This window comes from Paroedura picta, chromosome 9 (genome assembly GCF_049243985.1).
Source record: "Paroedura picta isolate Pp20150507F chromosome 9, Ppicta_v3.0, whole genome shotgun sequence".
Lineage (NCBI taxonomy): Eukaryota > Metazoa > Chordata > Lepidosauria > Squamata > Gekkonidae > Paroedura > Paroedura picta.
The window spans coordinates 40,421,397-40,442,436 of record NC_135377.1 but is presented as its reverse complement, the minus strand read 5'-3'; the positions used below and the strand labels follow the sequence as shown (position 1 = coordinate 40,442,436).

The 21,040-nt window shown below is 42.1% G+C and overlaps 1 protein-coding gene across 21 annotated transcripts in view; it reads left to right on the top strand.

Moving 5' to 3' along the window:
- Positions 1–21,040, top strand: part of DTNA (dystrobrevin alpha) — a 379,312-nt gene that overhangs the window by 184,569 nt on the left and 173,703 nt on the right. Inside the window, exon 1 of one of the 21 annotated variants that reach the window (XM_077352473.1) lies at positions 8,129–8,284. The exons of 19 other annotated variants lie outside the window; for them this stretch is intronic. Coding sequence is in view for 1 of the 2 variants with exons in the window: in XM_077352471.1 (XP_077208586.1) it covers positions 8,627–8,643 (17 nt within the window). In the remaining variant the exon portion in view is untranslated. Of the gene's footprint in view, positions 1–8,128; positions 8,285–8,377; positions 8,644–21,040 lie in introns of those variants that run through there. One more of the 21 variants, XM_077352471.1, reaches the window with a different exon arrangement.

The window sequence follows — 21,040 nt, the reverse complement described above, 5'->3', positions numbered from 1 at the left end:
AACCCAGAGTTGGCAACCTTTGCCAAAGGAGTTCTCTAGTGGTCAGGCATTGGGTTGGTACCTTTGCTATCCCTCCCCCATGTCAGTCAGAGGACAAAAATAGGTAAACCAGTTACCTGATGCAATAGCCAGTTCAGGAGCTTTTTTCTTTCTGTCTAGGATAATGGAAGGAGGTATATTTCATATTCTGATAGTCAGTCTTCATTTTATGGTTTGTATGCCTTCCAGATTCCAACTACTGCCACTATGCCGGATTAAAAGAAGAGCTGGTTTTCTGTACCCTGCTTTTTACTACCCAAAGGCATCTCAAAGTGGTTTACAGTTATTTACCCTTCCATGCCTCTTTCCTGATCTACTGCAAATTCAAAACACACTATATTATGCATACTTCTTTTTTTATTGTTGTGCAGTGAACATATTTTAATCTGGAAAAAATTATTAATTTTTTAAAAAGTCATTCTCATTGGGGAGAAAGACAGATGGGGAAAGAAAGAAAGTGTGAGAGACCTTTTCTGCAACAGGAATCTAGCATGGCACAGTGCTCGTCTGATCATAGGATTAATTTCCACTTCTGGACAACTCCGCTAGAAGTGGAAATTAGCCCCGCAACCGGATCAACACTGCACTGGGCCAGATTCCTGGTGCAGAAAAGGTCATAGAGAAGCAAGCAATGGAAAATCCCATAGCCAGGAACAAGCAGGAGGCTTTTCCAGCCTCCCAAAGATGGAGACTTTGGGGAAGAGTGGCCAAACCTGGGTTAAGAAATTCCTGGAGATGGGGGGGGGGTGGAGCCTGGGAAGGACAGAGTCTGAGGAGGGTAAGGAGCTCTGCAGGAATATGATCCCATCCAATCCACCTTATGATGCTGTTGTTTTTTTTCAGGAAGCTAAGCAGGGTTGACCCTGGTCAGCACTGGGATGGGAGACCACCAAGGAAGTCCAGGGTTGCCACTACCTAACACAGGCAATGGCAAGTCACCTTAGAACATCTCTTGCTATGAAAATGCAGCCACAGCAAAAAGAGTCAGGCTGCTGTACCCCCTAATACCCCAAAATTCCTCACTTCCCCCCTGATGCCCCATAATTCCTCACCACCATCCTAGATCCTTCGACTGCCGCCAGGGAGGCATACTGCCCACTTTGGGAACTCCTATATTAGAGTAACTGCAGGGGAGAGAGAGTTAATTCCCTAATCCCACAATCACTGCAGACCCATTGAGTCTCCATCTTGGCCCCCCTTTGGTATTAAATATATATCAAAGATTTGGATCTCTCATGTAGTATTAGTTCAACCCTGAGAACTAGACATTAGTTTGGATGGCTTGTGTCTCCTTCTGCCACACAGATTATACCATCTTCTTTACTAGTTCACGAGTACATCTTTTTTTCTATTGGGAAACTTGCAGAACTTTTTCTTTGTGACTTTTAGAAGTGATTTAAAATGATTCCAGAGTGAGTTTCTGTAATATAGCTCTTTGTATCTTACATTTACCCTCCTCTCTTTCTCCAAGGAGCTCCATTTGATTGGCATATGATTCCAAGTGGGTCTCCTATCCAAGCAGTTCCACCATTTTTATTTATTTAATTAATTTATTAGCTTTTTGCCCACCACTCCCAAACGGCTCATGGTGGGTCACACAGCGTCTGTATAAAATCCCCATAATTTCTCGGCTTCGATGTTTTTGGGTAGTTTGTTATTGGTTTGAAGGTTATGACTAATGATGTAACTGTATTTTCTGAGCTACCATAATGTTGAGTTGAAAAGTAAGCTGCACACAGAGCACTGGATGAGTGAACAGGATCCTGTATGTCACACTAAGTGCTTGTTCAATAGGGTTGTCAGCTGCTGGTTGAGAAATACCTGGTGATTTTGAGGGTGAAGCTTGAGGGAAGCATTTGGAGATGGGAGGATCTCGGCAGAGTACAATGCCATAAAGTCCACTCTCCAAAGAGGCCATTTTCTCCAGGTGAACTGATCTCTGTTGCCTGGAGACCAGTTGTAATAGCAAGAGGTCTCCAGACACCATCTGGAGATTGGCAACCCTATTGTATCAGAATAACAGCAGAAGTATCTTATTTATGATTGTAGAGATTTGTCTTTTCACTTGTGGGGAAAATCCTGTGTTTGTGATCAATCTGAATGCCATACTGTCTGAAGGCAGCAAAAGGTGGCACTTAAATGCAGCTTCTTTGACTGTCCTGGCAGAATTATTGCTCTCTCTCCTAATGTGACATTAGGTCAGGAATTCTCAACCAGTGTGCTGTGAACAGAGAAGCCAGAAGGGCCTGTCTTGGCCTAGTGCTTGATCGTGGCCTGGTGCTAGGCTGAGCCAGGCCCCTTGGCAAGCTCCAGGGCTTGAGGGGTGGCAGAGGGGTGTGTCTCCAAGCCTGAAAAAATACGGTGTGCCTTGAAGCCTGCACATTTTTTCAGGTGTGCCTACATCATCAAAAGGTTGAAAAAGGCTGCATTAGGTACTGCACAAGCCATAAAAAAAATAGGTCTTTGTGAAAGGAGCCCAGGAAGATAACAAACAAAGGGAAATAGGGGAATGGGAGGCTTTGCAACCATGTAACTGGCTATCACTGCTAATCCTGTCAGGGAATTGGACACAAATAAACTGTGTCACTCTGTAAATTACCAGTTCCGTAAGGGTGAGATTTCCAGTGGGAACAGCAATAGAGAAGCTTGCCTTTATCAGACCTTATCTCACACAGCTGCTTATGGAGAAGAGCAAGGTTTACATGTTTTCAAGAATGAGAAGTGACATTGGAAAGGATAGTTATTAGCTCAGAAAAGAAGTACATCCTGCCTTCCCAATATACAAATCTTCTGAATTGTTAAGACAGTTCCTCTTCAGGCCTTGTTAGGAGAAAACAGCTTTTGCCAACGAAGCTGGAGAGTGTTGAAGAACAAGGACTCTGTGAAGAAGCAGAATTAGCAACAAATTGGTGACATTTATTAGTTACTTATAAAGTGCGGGCCATCTCCATTATGGATTCAGTTGGAAAATATTGAACTGTTTGCCTTGTTAGCAAGAAGTACTGTGTGTACGTTTGAGTTTATAGTAGCCATGGAGTTAGTCCCAGAGCTCTGGTGTTCAAATTGTTTCAAGGCCTTTCCCATTTAGTTGAACAAAAAGGACGTTTGCAGTCAAGGGCTATTACCCTTGTCTGCAGACAAACCAGTTTTGAACAGTTTATTCCTGTGTGCATTTGTAGCTGACCTATGAGTAGCACTGGTTCAGTTGCAAATGCTGTTATCAACTACTATTAACAAAGATCTTATTTTGTAAATCTGGCAAGAGTTAAACTTCTGTTAAATACAAATGTTTTGCCATGTTATCCTTCTGTATAAACTGTCTGTAAATTGATATTTTTCCAGGCTTCTTGGTGCTCATTCTTTCTCTCTTATTGAAATGTGCACAAGAAGAAAATCTTTATTTGAACATGAATTTGATCTTTATAAATGTAGAACTACTAAATGGGTATTTATTATTAGAAATAAATTAGAGGGTTATTCTAGTCTCACAACTACTGTTGGTGACATATTATGCTACCAGTATGATGTTTGCTTAGAAGTAAGTTCCTCAGGGTTTCAAGTGTACATCCTTATCCATGGTTCCTCTATATATTTGTGAAACAGCCTGGGGAATGGAACATATCCAACGGTCCAAGTTGGAATAGGGCCAATCAGGGTGCAGCTGGCTGCACCCTGTTTGGCGTTGCCACTGCAGCTCCCACCCTCCATCCCTGGACTCTAGCCTCTTTGCTCTCAGACATGCCTCAATGCCTGGAGCTAGCAGCAGGTAAGGGGAGCGGGCCCTGGGCACAGTGTCGTGGTGGAGGGCCTGCTAACGAGGGCCTATTGGCCTGCTGTCTGCCCCCTAAGGAGCTCTGTCCTGGTCCTGCTAATGAGCTAGCCAGCCCCCGCCTGCCCCACTGGATCTGGCTGTGAGCTGCGGCCCAAAGCCACCTTAAGCTGTCTAGGGGCCAGGGGAGGGGACCCTTTCAAGACTTTAAAGCTTGTATCGTAAGCTATAAGCCTAGGAAAGAAATTAGGCCTAGAACTGTGTGCTCTTTGGGGTAATCTGCTTCACTGTTTCCAGTTATATGAATTTGGGTGGAAGTCCCATGTATCTCTATAGGACTTCCTTTTGTGTAAACATGCATAGTTTTGTGTGAGTTCTGTTTTCTGAATCCTTTACCTCAAATGCTGTCATGAATCAAGAATTTCCATTATTCTGTGCTTTTACCAAGGTAAAGGTATCTCCTGTGCAAGCACCGAATCATGTCTGACCCTTGGGGTGATGCCCTCTAGCGTTTTCTTGGCAGACTCAATACAAGGTGGTTTGCCATTTCCTTCCCCAGTCATTACCGTTTTACCCCCCCCCCCAGCAAGCTTGGTACTCTTTACCAAGGTACATGTGTATAAACAGGCAAAATTTGTACAATCTCATAGTTTCTTCATAGGTGCCATTTGGCTGTTCCTTTGAACATTTTGGATGATCACAGAAGTTGACATCATCCTGTTCCAACTGTTGCCTATTACAAATGTTTAGACATGTAGTAATATAAAACTGTTGGCAGATAATATCATTAAAAGATAATTGTCTGATAATCAGGTAATATGATCTCCTTCTATGGTCACTTTGCCTTCAATGATATGACTCTTGAAGCAGGCAGATTGTAGTGTTTTGACCTTGAATATTGGATTCCCTACCAGAACATGATGTGGCAGTTGATCAATATCTAGAAGGTAAGTTCCTTCTTTTACATTGTTCTTGTTGTTTTAATCTGGAAGCCTTGTGAAACCTCCCAAGATAATTTCAAATGAGTAGCATGTTGGTCTGAAGTAGCACAATAAAATCAGAGTCCAGTAGCACCTTTAAGACCAACAAAGATTTATTCAAGGCGTGAGCTTTCGAGTGCAAGCACCCTTCGTCAGACTATGATCTTCCTACATGACAGGGAATATATAGCAAAAATCAGTTATGTTACATCTGTGTCACAACCAGATACAGCCAATGATAATCCTTTGTCAAAACAGCCAATCAGTCCCCTAGAATTCAGTGTACTTTACAAAGAGAAACCAAAGTGTTGCTGGTAGAGAGATCAAAGGCTATCACCTCTCCATATGTTGCTTGCTCCATCTAACTGTGAGACATTCCTCCCAGGGAATTGCTGGTCACTGCCCAAGGACAGGGAGTCAAACTCAAAATTCCATTACAATGCCATATCTTACAGTCATATTATCACAAATAAAATATATAGTGAGGAATATGGATACACAAGTTGAACAAGGTTAGCATGAATTTAAAAAGCCTGTCTCTATTGAGTCCTGGGTATGTCATAGTATCGAGTTTTGTAATAACAGTCACATAATCCCAATTAAAATAAATTGTCAGGAATGTGGATACAAAAGTTACATAAGGTTAGCATGCATAGTGAGATAAAAAAAACCTTTGGCCTTGTTGAGTCCAGGGTATGTCAAAGTATTGAGTGTTGTAATAACTTGCATTTCTGCAATCTCCCTTTCTAGCCTGTTCTTGAAGTTTCTTTGTAATACAACAGCTACTTTTAAGTCCCTTATAGAATGTCCTGGAAGGTTGAAGTGTTCTCCTAAAGGTTTTTCAGTCTTGTGGCTTTTGATGTCAGATTTGTGTCCATTAATTCTTTGGCAGAGGGTTTGACCTGTTTGCCCTATGTAGAGAACAAGATGAACTTGGTATATGCCATCAAGTCCCAACAATGTCCCTCTGTCTTTGCCTGCATGGTGTAGTGGTTAAGACTGGCAACCTCTAATCTGGAGAACTGGGGGACCTTGAGCCAGTCACAGTTCTCTTAGGGCTGCCCTCAAAGAGCAGTACTCTCAGGGTGATTCTGCACCAGTGGTGCCATACTGGGGGGCCCCAATGCATTGCAGCAGAGCAGTATGCTCTGCAGCTTCTTGTGTCCCCATGGGGGACACATTAGGGTGGCAGAGTTGGTTTCTGTGTCCCCACAGGGGATACATTTCAGTGGTGGACCTGGTCTGTTGCTTTCTGCATCTCCACCAGGGCACAGCTGCAGTTGAAAGGTTCTGCCATGCAGGGAGGGTGGCGGGAGTGAGGTTGCATGTGTGTGCAAAAAAACTGAAAAGAAAATGCCCCATTCAGCCCCACGGAGCCAAGTAGGATGCTTTTTGCCCACTCAGGGCCCCCATAGGATGGGGAGGAGCTGGACCTGGAAGGCCTGGCTCTTTCCTTCCACATGGGCCTCCGCTGGTCTAGGCTCCAATGCCCCCCCCCTCCAGAGTGCTTAAGGGAATGTGGAAAATAGCAGCTTAACACACGCCAGGCCCAGGAGGGGGCCAGCCTGATGGCAACATCAAGTGGAAGCAGGGATTAGCCTTGCTTACATATGAGCACCTTCCTGTCCCATGCAGAATTGGCCTTGGAGCTCTCTCAGCCTCACCTACCTCACAGGGTCTCTGTTGTGGGAAGAGGAAAGGAAGGCAATGGTAAGCCGCTTTGAGACTCCTTCAAGTATTGGAAAGAAGGGTATAAAAACTAACTCTTCTTCTGAAATGCGTGGATATGTGTGTTTTTAAAGTTCTAAGAAAATACTAGATAATTTTACAGCTCCTTTGGGGAATTTAAAGGGCAATTTAAAAAGAGAGCTGCACCCTACTAATCCTACTGAAGTTAGTCTAAGTTGTTTTGAGGATAAATTAGAGGAAGGGAGATTGACATATATTACCCTGGAGCTCCTTGGTGAAAGGTAGAATAGAAGTGAACTAAATAAATACATTATTCCTCAAGTCTATAATTGTATTCATACATAAATGTACAGATTTAACTGATTAACCATGCTTGTTTTAATCCATTAACCAAATTTGAGTCCAGTGGCTCCTTTAAGACCAACAAAGCTTTATTCAAGATATTTTGTGTGCATGCATACTTCAAGAACCCAAAAAGGTCAAAACAAGAGGAATTAACTCAAGCCTATGTAGGGTAGAACACCACTAAAATTAAGTACTAATATTTATTAAAATTAAAAACCCAAGGCTTACCTTTATAGCTCAATAATGTCAATGCCTACATGCATAACCAATGCCTCCACTTACCAGATGTGTTTCAGCATTGCCTTTATCGGTGGTCAGGCACAAAATAAAAACAGCATACATAAAATACAAGAATTATAAAGGTATCTTTTATTGAGGCTATGAGATAAGCTTTGGGTTTTGAAATTTAGTAAATATTAGCACTTAATTTTAAAGTGGTATTCTACCCTACATAGAGTTCGTTCCCCTTGTTTTGACCTTTTTGGGTTCTTGACTTCGATTTGGTTCAGGATATCTTCTCCTTTTTGTTTTGAATGCATACCTCATCATATATGGAAGCTTATACTTTGGACAAAATTTTGTTGGTCTTAAAGGTGCCATTGGACTTAGATTTTGTTCTGCTGCTTCAGACCAACACGACTGCCCACCTGAATCTATACACAGTTAACCAGTTAAGGTGTATTTAATAGGTGAAATGAAGCTCCATAATCATAGACATTTTTATCTCTGCTTATCTGATAAGAGTAGCCTGGGGTGGATAACTGTTGGGTCACCATAAGTCAGCTATAACTTGACGGCCACTTCTGAAGGTGTCCCCCTCCCATCCCCATAAGAGAAAGCATTATGGTTTAACCTATTTGTTTTTATTAATTCATTAATTTTTAAATTTTATATAGGGATTTTATGTATGGTATTTTGTTAGGTATGGTATAAGATGTGAACCACACTGAGTTCCCAAAGACAGGACAGAACATCTTGTCGGCAACTACTGGAGAAACAAATCTTGGATTGATGGACTGTGGCTTTATCAACCAAGACAGTTTTTCATTCTGAAGTCTGTAATCCTAAACACACTTTCCTGAAACTAAGTTGCATTGAAATATCCAGGGCTTGCTTATGCTTACTGGGAGAATACAGACATTGTCTTACCAATGTTTATTCAAGGATGAAGTACAGGGAATGTTGTTCATTTGCTTCAGTCTTATATCTCTGATGCAAACCTTCAAAATTCTGTATGCTGTTAGAAGCAGAACAGCTCTGTGCTGTGTTGCGGCAGGCGCTCAGGAATGTCACTTGCAGAGCATTCCTTTCTCTGGGTAGCCAAGTTTGGAAAGCAGTTTATTTCGGGTTGCAAAACCATGATGGTGTCTGAATGGCAGACATGGCAAGAGAACTTCGGCTTCCACCGCTGCCAACATAGCAAGGATTGGTGAAAGTCACTTATTTCGTCTTGCAGAGACAGGTTAAAAAAACAGCTGCGTGGGACTCTTGGAAGGAAAGGAGGAGGGAGGGAAATGGAGGGGGGAATGGGAAGGGGAGAGGGAGAGGGAGAGGAGAGAAAGGGAGTGTATTTGAATGCTTGTGATTGGTACGCTTTGCAAATGCATCTGCCAGCAGGACTTCAGTGGAATGTGAAACCAAATCATTTACAAGTTAAAGATAGACACAGAGAAAGCATCGTCTTGAGCCGGGATTTAAATTCAGTCTCTCTCAGGCTTCCAGTTTGGGAGCTTTCCTTTTTGCCTTATCAAGGACTGTATTAGTATTTCTTAGGGCGCTGGAATTATTAGGGTGTCAGAAGATCATGGTGCATGCTGCAGGGTAAGTCGCAAGCTTTGTTTGAGCTCTTCCTTTCTCTTACCATACATACTTTACTCTCCTGTGATCTGAGCATTATTGGAGTCATACTTATAATACACAATGCTCCTTGTTTGCCTTTTCTGAGTGGTTCTGTATGCACGCTTCAGCAAGCTGGCATTACAAAACTATGCTTGATACAACATGTTTATCTTTTTATTTTGTGATCCTGGTATAATACTTTTAAAAGTTGTCTTTCCCCACCCACCCCAGATCTGTTTTATTTGAACAGCAGAAGTCTTTCCTGTCAGAACATAGCTGAAATTGAGTTATTCTTTGATGAGAGGCCAACATTATTTAAATCAAACTTTTCTCATGATTCCATTTTGATCTTGATTCTACAAAGTGGCCAAAAAAAAAAAGCATAGTTTGGGAACAGAATGTTATTCCTAGGCAACATGTAATTGTTGTGCAAGTTCCTTCACCTCGTACTGCTTTACTGAGTGATGTTTGTGTTATATGGTATACATCAATTATGTTTCATCAAGAGATGCAAAAAAGAATAGCATTTTCTAAAATGGATTTCTTAATGCATAAGAAGAAGCAGTGTGCACTTGATCTCTTGATTAGCTGGTTTTCAAAATAGGTTTGTGCTTACATCCCTGACAGGTCTATTAACATTTTTGTGAAGTTGTCTGATCCAGATTACGCTCTCTGTTATGCATGCATAGGTGTTGTTAAGATAAATAGGGCTTGCATGAAACCAGTGTACTTGAGAAATTTTGTATCTTGTGAGAGGAGATTGTTATATATATTTTTTTAAAATAGACCATTGTCTTTAATGTTGATGAGCGAGAGAAAGCTTGAGGCAAACTTGCTTCATTGTTGGAAAAGGTATTATAAAGAGTTTATTATAGCGAGGTGTGGGCAGCCTTATCAGGTATTGTAAAATGCAAGGCTTGTATTTAATCATTTACAATTTGCAAATTTTGCTGTGGTATAAAAATATTTCTTCTTTTCCACCTACATTGTTGGCTTTCCAAAATCCTGTTTGTGAACATTCTTTTTACAGTAACTGAAAGAGGGGCACAGTGTTTCATGGTGATCTAAAACACCTGATCCCTGGTTTTATATTCTAGAAAGAGTTGTCTTGCAGAAAACAGCATAAAGCACAACACTTGGTCCCCTTTATTTGACTGAGATGGTACTGCATCTGCCAATTTGTTCTGTTTCCTTGTTAACAAATTCCATGTGTCATGATGATCACAAATGAAATAACTGTTTACCAGTAAACATGATTGAAAAGATCTGGAAATTAATTTGCCAGAGCAAACCAAATATGGAGGAGAAAGCGTGGGTATTATAACTACCCAGGTGAGCTCTCAACTCCCTTGCCCTGGGCTACTACTAAGGTTAAGTGTTTCCTGTTAGTGTGCCTGCACTGGGACCTCCAGATACAGCCTCTATCTATAGATCATCTACAGATCGCTGTACTTATTGTTGCTGGAAGAGTACTTCACAGGTCGCACAGGCTCCCTGTTGCCTCATCCTGGGGGCTTTTGGCCTCAGTGGGACTTTAAAATACTTTATCTTTGGCAGGATGGTGCTCTTATATCTTTATTTAAGGTCTGCCCTAATAGCTTTCTTGGGCAAGAATTCTAGACATTAAAACCATGCACGAGTATATGCTTACAGCATTTCAGTAAATGATTCTCAGTTGCCTCCAGACTTGAAATTGCATAGGAATGACATGGAGTTGATGGCAGAGGTGCTCTAGTACTGATTTTTATCCAAGGAATTGTTTCCATGCCATGGCAGATATCACACTGGTAATTTAACACTGATACCTCCACATGGATGTTTGAAGTTGCCTTATACCGAATCAGACCTTTGGTCCATCAAAATCGGTATTCGGTACTCAGACTGGCATTGCCTCTCCAGGATCTGGGCAGAGTCTTTCACGTATGATTATGATCACAGGGAGTGGGCTTTCTGGCTGTTCCATCAATCAAGTACACTCATTTGATGGGTACCTAAAAGAGGGCCTTTTCAGTGGCAGCCCCACAATTATGGAACAATCTCCCCAGGCAGGTACACCTAGCCCATTCACTTTCAACCTTTAGGAGGAAGTTGAACATGATTTTATTTATGACTGCATGTGATTAAGCTCATTAGTTGTCCTGAATTATGATTTTAAATCTTGGTTCTTATGTTTTTAATGCATTTTATTTCGTGTGTTTTATCTATGTTGTAAACTGCCTTGCGCTTCATTAGGAAGAATGGCTGCTAATAAACATTTTCAATAAGTAAATTAATAACCTACTGCCAGATTCCTTAACTGGAGATGCCAGGGGTTAAACCTGAAACCTTCTCCATGGAAAGCATATGTTCTACCACTGAGTCACAGTCCTTTCAGGATTGCATGAATTTACTATAGATTGCTTCGTGATATTTAGCAGAGGTCTAACATGGGATGTGCGGTAAGAACTTTCTGTATGTTTCAACATGATGGATAATATCCTACCCATCTGCTCTGTAAGGTGTGCAGCCTTGCTCTGGTGAAGTTGTAGCTAACCACCCTCCTGCAGGCAGAACTGGCAGAAGCTGATTTTTCTGTATCCCCATTTCCTTTTTAAACCCCTGGAAAGAGGATGTCTGGGATTATGGGGTAACATTCATAAAGAAAGAGCCATGTGGGTTGGAGGGCTGCAAAGAGGAAGAGAAAGTGGTTGAAATCAAGCCTCCCCCTTCTTCTGCTAGTGAAGTTCCACAAGTTGATTGTGTGCACTACCTTTTAAATGTGATGTTTCTAGGTAGCAGGGCAATTCTCAGGTCCTACAAAAAAACTAATGACACATTTAAGAATCTCTCTTTTGATTGACTGATGCATGCATTTCAGAAACCAGGGTTTTTATTAAAAGGAAAACATCTCTGTGTTTAAAAAATGTGAAGTGGGCTTCCATATTTACTCGGTTAACTAAAACAGTTCACACTGAGCTTATTCAAGAACACAAAGGACTGCAAATGGCTATCGAGGTGGTATGGTATACATTCATCGAGCAATAAAACACTAAAAGTGATGATCAGGAAATTCTCAAATTGCAACCAGTTTTGACTACATAATTTAAATGAAAATTGACTGCCTCTGTATATTGCAGCCCAGTCACTGGAGAACGTATACCTCTTTGCATACTTATGAATAGGATTGAAAGTATTGGGCTCTGCACTTAAGAGGTGTCTCTCCATGGCTCTTGGTCCTGCCCACAGAGCAGGAGGGGAGGGGTGTGACAGTCCACCCTACATCTTCATGGGAGCAGTGGCCCCTTGCCTAGTCACTGGGCTGTAGCGGGTCAGGGGCCAGTTTCAAAGGTTAGTGTGGACTAGGACTTAACCATTTTCTTACCAGTCTAGTATATCAGGCCTGATTATCACAGAATCATAGAGTTGGAAGGGGCCATAAAGGCCATCTAGTCCAACCCCCTGCTCAATGCAGGATCAGCCCAAAGCATCCTAAAGGATCCAAGAAAAATGTGTATCCAGCCTTTGCTTGAAGACTGCCAGTGAGGGGGAGTTCACCACCTCCTTTGGCAGCCTATTCCACTGCTGAACTACTCTGACTGTGAAAAATTTTTTTCCTGATAAGTAGCCTATATCATTGTACTTGTAGTTTAAATCCATTACTGCATGTCCTTTCCTCTGCAGCCAATGGGAACAGCATCCTGCCCTCCTCCAAATGACAACCTTTCAAATACTTAAAGAGGGCTATCATGTCCCCTCTCAACCTCCTTTTCTCCAGGCTGAACATTCCCAAGTCCCTCAACCTATCTTCATAGGGCTTGGCCCCAGATCATCCTCGTCAGTCTCCTCTGTGCCCTTTCAATTTTATCTACGTCCTTCTTAAAGTCAGGCCTCCAGAACTGCACACAGTACTCCAGGTGTGGTCTGACCAGTGCTGTATACAATGGGATTATGACATCTTGTGATTTTGATGTGATGCCCCTGTTGGTACAGCCCAAAATGGCATTTTACCGCCGCATCACACTGCCTGCTCATGTTTAGTTTACAATCCACAAGTACCCCAAGGTCTCATTCACACACAGTGTTACCTAGAAGTGTATCCCCTATCCAGTAGATATGCTTTGAACTTTACACTTATCTTTATTAAATTGCATCTTGTTCTCATTTGCCCATTTTTCCATTGTGTTCAGATCTCGTTGAACTCTGTCTCTATCTTTTGGAGTATTTGCCAGTCCTCCCAATTTGGTGTCATTTGCAAACTTGATGAGTAATCCCTCCACCCCCTCATCTAGATCACCCCCTCATCTGATTGACTTACTTCTGTCTTTTATTTATCACATTCATCCGTGAAGTAGAATGAAATTACATAAAATTATTTAGTATTCTGCTGGAGAACTCTAACTATTATCTGATTATGCCATTTGTTACCAGAGTATTATCAAGCAATGTGTAAGGCAGTGGTCCCCAACCCCCGGGCTGCGACCCGGTGCCGGGCTGCGAAGGCCTCGGCGCTGGGCTGCGGCTCCCTCTTCCCACCCCACCCACAGCGAGAAGCTCGCCAGGCTGCGAGCAAATCAGCCACCGAAGCGGCCGATCAGCTTGCAGCCCAGCAAGCTTCTTGCTTTGGGAGGGGGCGGGGAAGAGAAGCTTGCTGGGCCACAAGCTAATTGGCCGCTTCGGCGGCCGATTTCCTTGCGGCCTGGAGGGGCGGGGAGAGGGAGCCGCGGCCGCCGGCATGCCGTCAGCGCAAACGCGCACGCGCAGACTTGCCGCGCATGTGCGTTTGCGTCCAGCGGGGGCGCAAACACGCACGCACGGCAAGTTCACGCGTGCGCGTTTGCGCTGGGGCTGCCGCACACACGCGGGGCCCCGGGCCGCCCTCTCCCCGCACCCCGGCGCAGCGGTCCACAGCCTGGCAAAGGTTGTGGACCACTGGTGTAAGGTCAAGTTTGCTCTTGGCTTCTTACATTGCTGAGAAACAGAAAATTATGTGCACAAAATTCTTTGTGTACTTTTGAGCAAATGCTTATGCTGTATGTGGATTCATTTCATAGGTCTTGTGCATATGATGTATTTCAATATGTATCTGGTTATTTCAAATGCTTAGCTGGTAATGATGAAAAACTGTAAAAAGCTTAAGTGCAAAGTTGTTACAGACAGCCCGGAATGCAGTGGATGAAAGCATAAAAAGTTACTCCTCGCTTCCTAATATAACATGAACAAACTTTTAGCAATCATTTATTCGGAAAGGGCTACTCTTAGAAACATTATCAGCAGAACAAGCCAGGATAATTGGTTGGCTACCTTCCCTCTTTCCCAAAAATAGAAATAAACTCAATATATTAATAATAATTATATATTTTGCTTCTATCATACATAAGAGCTATGTCACTAGGCTATTATAGTATATTTAGGAGCAACACAAAGCTTTGGGGCCAAGTCAGGCATAGATTACCAAGCTCTGATTGTACCTATTTCACAGGTCATTAATCTTGCCCTTTCCTGTTGTACTCTGTGTTAGATTAATGTTAAGCTTCATGTTAACCATAGCCACGTACACAGTCAAGACTTTTTTAAAAATAGGGAAATACATACTCATGTCTCTTCCTTTTGGAAGAAAACATAAGAGATTTTTTTATCCGTAGATTAAATGCCAAAGTGAAATAGATGAAGATGAATTCTATTGGCAGAGTCCTGTTTAGAGTTGTTGTATTCATGATAATACTTTCATTAAAGCTGCCAAAGGTATGACTTTCAGCCTGAGCTGGTATGTTGACAGTTTTGTAAATATGCTCCTTTTAGTGTCATAAAATAAAGCAAGGGTTCTTCCCGTCCACATTCAGAAAAGTTCTAGGTCATATAAAGCACTGTACATTTTAGTGAATTAAATTCCACATTTAAACTGTCAATATATTCAGTTTTATTTATTTATTTATCCCGCCACTCCCGCGGAAGCTCATGGCGGCTAACAATAAGCATAAAACCTCAATAAAATACCATAAAACCATTTAAAACAATCTAAAAAACCCAAACAAACAACAATGCAGTCAAAAACATAGACCATTCAATGCTCTGTGGTGGAAAACAACCAGTCCTATTCACTAAAAGGCCCAGGGTGGACAAAGGAGCTGATCCTTATTCTTGAGCCAATAGGGCTCAATGAGGGAGAGGCCGAGATCTTCTTCAGCCCACCAGCCTCAACAATAAACTGGTGGAAGAGCTCCATCTTGCAGGCCCTGCACAATGCAGAAAGCTCCCGCACGGCCCGTAGCTCTTCTGGGAGCTCATTCCACCAGGTCGCGGCCGGGGGCCGGGAATGACCAACAAGTTTGTACCCACAGAGTGTAAGGCCCAGTGGGGGGCATAGGGCAAAAGGCGGTCTCTCAAGTATGAGGGTCCCAGACCGCCGAGGGCCTTAAAGGTAAGAACCAACACCTTAAACCAGATCCAGGCAGCAAATGGTAACCAGTGCAGCTGCCTCAGCACTGGCTGGATATGGGCCCTCCATGATATCCCAGTGAGGACCCTAGCAACCACATTTTGCACCAGCTGTAACTTCCGGATGAACCCAAGGGTAGGCCCTTGTAGAGCGAGTTACCAAAATCTATTCTGAAGGTGACTGTTGCATGGATCACCGTGGCCAGATAGGGAGTATTTAATTACATAATGTTTTGTCATAGATTTAGGTTGGCACTATACTTTCATATTAATAAAGATTTTACCAAGTGCAAATCAATCAGTTGAATTTGCCCTTTGTTTTAGTAACATTAATACTAAAAGTTGAATGTATTGTATAAACTGAATTAATTCCAGCAACTTATCTGCACTGGTACAAATATGAATATTGTGTAACTCTTATTTATGCCTTTCTGTAGGACTTGCAATTATTTCCATCTTGTAGTTCCATATATCCCATGCTATTTACCACACCCAACTCCCCAAACTGTCCTTATAAGATATATGTTCCCACTACTAAATCATCGTTTTTAAGAACTCCTCCACTTGTGAACACTTCATGTTCAGTGAACCATTTGAATGTATCTTTGTTGGTTCTTTGGCATAAGTGATTTCGTGCCTCTTCACTAGGATCACCTTTTGGCTTCATTGCAATATTTAAGCATATAGGAAGCCAAGTTAGGTATAAAGCCATTCTCATGTTGAACTGATTGATTATTGAGGTGACCATATGAATACTTCCTTTGATTGTATTAGCTCATGCTTGCATGATGGACATCCAGCAATCCACATACATCTAAACATATTTATAAGTAAAAGAAAAATGTTTAGCACTGAATCAGCACAGACTTGTAAATTGTTAACTCAAGATCTTGCCAGGAGACAGCAACAACTGCCTTTCTAAAAAGAATAAAGCTTTTCTTAGTCCTTCTGGTGAAATATCCTGCACCCCAGGACTCATGTCAACCATACATTAATTGGATCTGCACTCTTTACATGCTCAAAATACTTTCCCACAGATTAACAGCTAGCAATGGAAAAGCTACAGGGAAGAAGTCCGCTTTAGGGCCATAAAAAGACAATTGGCTCTAGCCATAGGAAGACAAACGATTTCAATTAACACCTTGGCCACAGAATCCCACAAGGCAGGGAACAGACAAAAGATCATAAAATTTCTAAATGTGGAGAAGCCATAATTTTAATGTTTGTTAATCGCCACGAGACAACTAGTCATGAGTGGCGGTATATAAATAGAAACATAAATAAATACATAACTCATTTCAGATCTATTCTGTCCCTCTTAGCTATTCTGTCTTAAACAACGAATGACTAAGCCAGGCGTAGTCAAACTGCGGCCCTCCAGATGTCCGTGGACTACAATTCCCACGAGCCCCTGCCAGCGAACGCTGGCAGGGGCTCGTGGGAATTGTAGTCCACGGACATCTGGAGGGCCGCAGTTTGACTACCCCTGGACTAAGCCATTCTTGTTTATACCTAGACTCCACCTTTAGCATATGGTGTTGAGGATTGCCGTGGGGAAAGTCCCCACACAGAGGAACTGTGTTAATTAATTTGACTCCTATAAGACCCATCATCGTGCCTCCGCAAGGCTAGCTTGCCCCTTCGTCACGTCAGGGAATGCGTTGTTGTTGTTGACTCCAATAAATAAATAAATAAATCTTCTTGCTGTGGTGCTTTTCACTTCATTCATAAATTTGGAATACCATGCTTTGAATTCTGTGACCCACTCTTTGCCCCAATCAAGCATATTTATCCAGAGAGAGACCTGTAGGGAATGCAACAGAAACCATTAAGACCTCAAGTACAGAAGTGAAGTTGCCAAGAAGGCCAAGGGGAGAATAGGGGAGAAGTACCTATGCAAAGTTCCTAGTGATAGCAGAAGAAAGGAGCCTGGGATTTCATGTGGGGATTTCTTTTGGTATGGTCAGGGTATGGCTATTCAGACAGAACAGATTTATGAGATCAGAGAAAGGGCAGACTGGACAGAGATCCAGTCAGCTGAGCAACCTTCTGTTCAGGCTTTTATGAGAGCCAGTTCTACCCAGCCCTGTTAGTTGATTTCTGTGCCATTTCCATTCATAATGTACAATCAATATTTAGTTGAGGTACTTTGGCTCATATGTTTAATTTGCTACAGTTAGCGATTGATATTCTTCTGGCTACTTGTCTGTAGCAGTCCTAGCTGTCTAAGCCTACATTTTGTATGGGCCTCACACATGCTTGAACCCTCAGTGTCCAGCTGTCAGGAGACAGACCTTAGAATCACCAGAGTGATGGCTGTTGAGAACTGTCTAATACCATTACCGTTGACACCAGAAGTGTAATTAAATAAGGATCATTTGAAGTTACTATTTCTTGGAAGAGGATAGAAGGAATAAAACATTTTAATCTTCACTACAGCTTATTTGCATTGACCTACTTATGATGCTGGGGGGGAAATGTATTTTCCCATTATAACAATATGGATCTGTTCAGCAATTTTAAAGCAACTGCACAGAAGGAGATTGAGTTTCTTAATAATTATAGGAGGAATTGTGGATGCAAAGAGGGAAACATTATTTACCCCAAGTTAATTCTAGAAAGTGACATTCCCCCACCCCACTCTAAGATATCGCTAGTCACTAGTCTAAGTAGAAATTGTAAACATTTTCATGTGACTACAGAACTCTGAAATATGACAGGGAGTAAAGCTACAGATATTTAAAAACAAAATTAGAACTTCACTACATTTTCATGAGATTTAATTTTTGTCAGAAAAAGCCTCCCCCCCAAAAAAACAACAACAACCCTGCTATGATTTTTAACTCCATTTGTTCATAGCTCTGAAATGCAGCTCCTTCAATTCCATTTTTAAGTCTTGGCTCTTTCTCACCACATGATCCAAAGCATTCAGTCATCCCAAAGCAAACATGATGATGTCAGAGCACCATATGGTAGACAATCACACTTGGCTGTATAATGGTGTCACTAAGGAGAAACAAAGCCATTCTACTGTGAATGGAGGGAGGTAGAAATACATTCCCTAGGCATCCAGGTGATCCTCAATGTCTTGCCACATTGTGCTTATGCCTTCGTTAACTGCCAGAGGTGATTGGCAAGATTTATTTATTTATTATCCATTCTAGCTCTAGCCCTATGTAGTTATGCAAAGCAAGTTTAAGCAGATGGTAGATGGAGATGTGTAGTTGCATGCTGATGTCATCTATCTGCACTGAATTACTTCCAGTTCAGATGGACATCCTGCATCTATGCAACTTTGCTCGAGTTAGCCCGCTGAAACAATTGTCCACAGGCTAGAGTAAGAATCCGTTTACTAATTTCACTGTAAAATTACCCCCTATCCCATAACATTATATCGTGCAACCACTTGTCATATTGCCTGTCCCATCCCAGTGATCCTTGTTTTGTTGGTAAATGAAACAGTATATACTTCAGGCATTTTCCCTTAATCAGAGTTCCAGGTTGCAAGTACCTGTGAGTGGGCCTTGTGGCTGTGATTATTTCCTTCTGTACAATGGCATCTATTGTCTTTTGGATTTTTGAGATATAGATGGAAGCGTGGAAAGAGACCCAACCCAAAGCCTCTTTAGTCTAATGTTCTTAGTTCTCTCATGAATTTACCTGAGAATAAAAGTCATTTTCTCATCTCAATAAAATTGAAGGCAGCTTCCACAAGTGGATTTCTTTAGAATTGTTTTGGTTCTGTGGTGTGGAAAACTGAAGTGTTTCAACATACAACTAAATTGGTTTCAAACATGAATTGTAACCACTACAAGTTGTACTTGCAAAACTCAGATTGGGCTTAACCATTTATCTGGTGAATATTCATTCTTACCCTTCTCCATCGAGCAGAGTTTGTCCTTCCTCCATGTGGGGGGCTACTTCATACAAAGCTTCACATATGCTTTAGGCATCTATGAAAATACCATAGCGATCAGCCACCCACAGAAGCTACTGAATGTATGAATGATATTTCTGTGTAATAGAGCTGACTGGAGGGAATTGTGAATAATATACTTTGTGCATTTCAGACACAAAAATGTCAATAGTGATAGTATTTTATTTGTTCTTGTGTTATTTGTAGTATATTCTAATGTCACCAATCACTGGATGAAAAATCCCTGAGTGAAAGGGGGGAGAAAACCTTTCCAGAAATTGTAACAATGCCCTTCAGTTCCTCCTAAATGCAGCTTCCAGCATGGGAGCTAAACAATGCCTGTGGCAGTGCAAATTAAATGACTGTCTTGTGCTTCAAAGCATGTCTGATTTATGTTTTCAAATCCCAAATATTAATTAAGACTGTACAGTTGCTGTATGGGCTGATTCCAAGCTTTTTTTTTGGGGGGGGAAGGCAGAAGAACAAGCCCCGGCAGCACTTATGAACACTCTTTTCTCTGCATGCATCAGGCTCATGACACCTCTGTTGACCCATGTCAGTTGCTATGTTAGGAAAAATAACCAACAGCATGTGGCATCAGCATCAATCCAGGTCAGTGCTTGTAAAAGTACATATGATACCCTTTAATACATACTTGCTGCAGAGGTATATCAGACAAAAGACAGGCCATGTGAATAGCTTTGTTTTATGTAGGATTTCTAAGTGGCGGTAAGATGAGAACCTTTGACAAATGCACATTTTGAAGATCACACTCCCATCTTACTTCACAGGAGCAGTGGACAAAACAATGGTGGTGGTATATCTGGTGCCAGTTGTCACTGTATTTGTAAAGTGGCACAGTATCACACGTCTCCAGCTTGACTATCTCAGCTGGAGACTTCTGGGGTTTAGAAGGAAAATTGCCTTTAATGATGTGAATATAAAGTTGGTCTGAATTCAGGGGTGAAAGGAATGTCATATGGTTGATTATTATTTCCAAAGTGCTGCATTTAGCTGTGTCAGCCTGTTGCACTGAGATAACTTGCCATAGATGGATCCCATCTTGGCCTTCCAAGACATGAAGTTTTCCTTACAAATGAGCGGGAAAGTGTGGTATCCTAAGTTGTTTTTAAACCTTCCCTTTCCTTTACATCAGTGGTCCCCAACCTGCGGTCTGCGGCCCAGTGCCGGGCCGCGAAGGCCATGGCGCCGGGCCGTGGCTCCCTCTCCCCACCCCCCCGCGGTAAAAATCTTCCCAGGTCGCAAGCTTGCGGCCCGGGAAGCTTCTTACTGCGGGAGGGCGAGGAGAGGGAATCAGGGCCGCACATGCATCATGCACGGCCGAAATCGCGCATGCGTGGCACTTTTGAGCGATTTCGGTCGCGCATGGTGCATGTGTGGGCGCGGCCTGCGCATACGCACTGTGCGGCCGGGGCAGTTGCCCTGCCGGTCCCCAGCCTCAGAAAGGTTGGGGACCACTGCTTTACATAACATCAGGACACAAAGAGAAAGCTCTAAATAGGAATGAGGCTTTGATAGGTTGTCCACCTTTGCCTGGCCTTGCCTAGTGATACTGTTTATATGCATATGTGGAAATTAATGATCATTTAAAATGCCCTGTTGGCAGTGGATGCTCTATAAACCAAATCTTTGCCTAATTGTAAAACATCAGAGTGCTTCTTACTTAATATATCTATATCAGTACAGGAATTCTGCCATTCTGTATTCAATCTCTTGCAGCTCACTGTATATAGTAGCTGAAAGACAAATTCTGATGTTTGGCTTTGACAAATCAGTGCTTGAGTCTTCAAACAGATTGCGTCTCACTGAAGCATTTAAAAATCCATTGAGTTGGATCCAACTCACTTTTATGGTGGTGAAAAAGACTGCATATAGAAAAGTCAGGTGGAACAGAGGCTGTAGCAAGAAGGGAAATCAGACAAGATCTAGTGGAACAGCTGGTTGGACTCAACCCATAAGGTTCCCATGCAGCTTACACCTAATTTCAAATAGTACAACAAAAATTGATACCAAAATATTAACAAATAT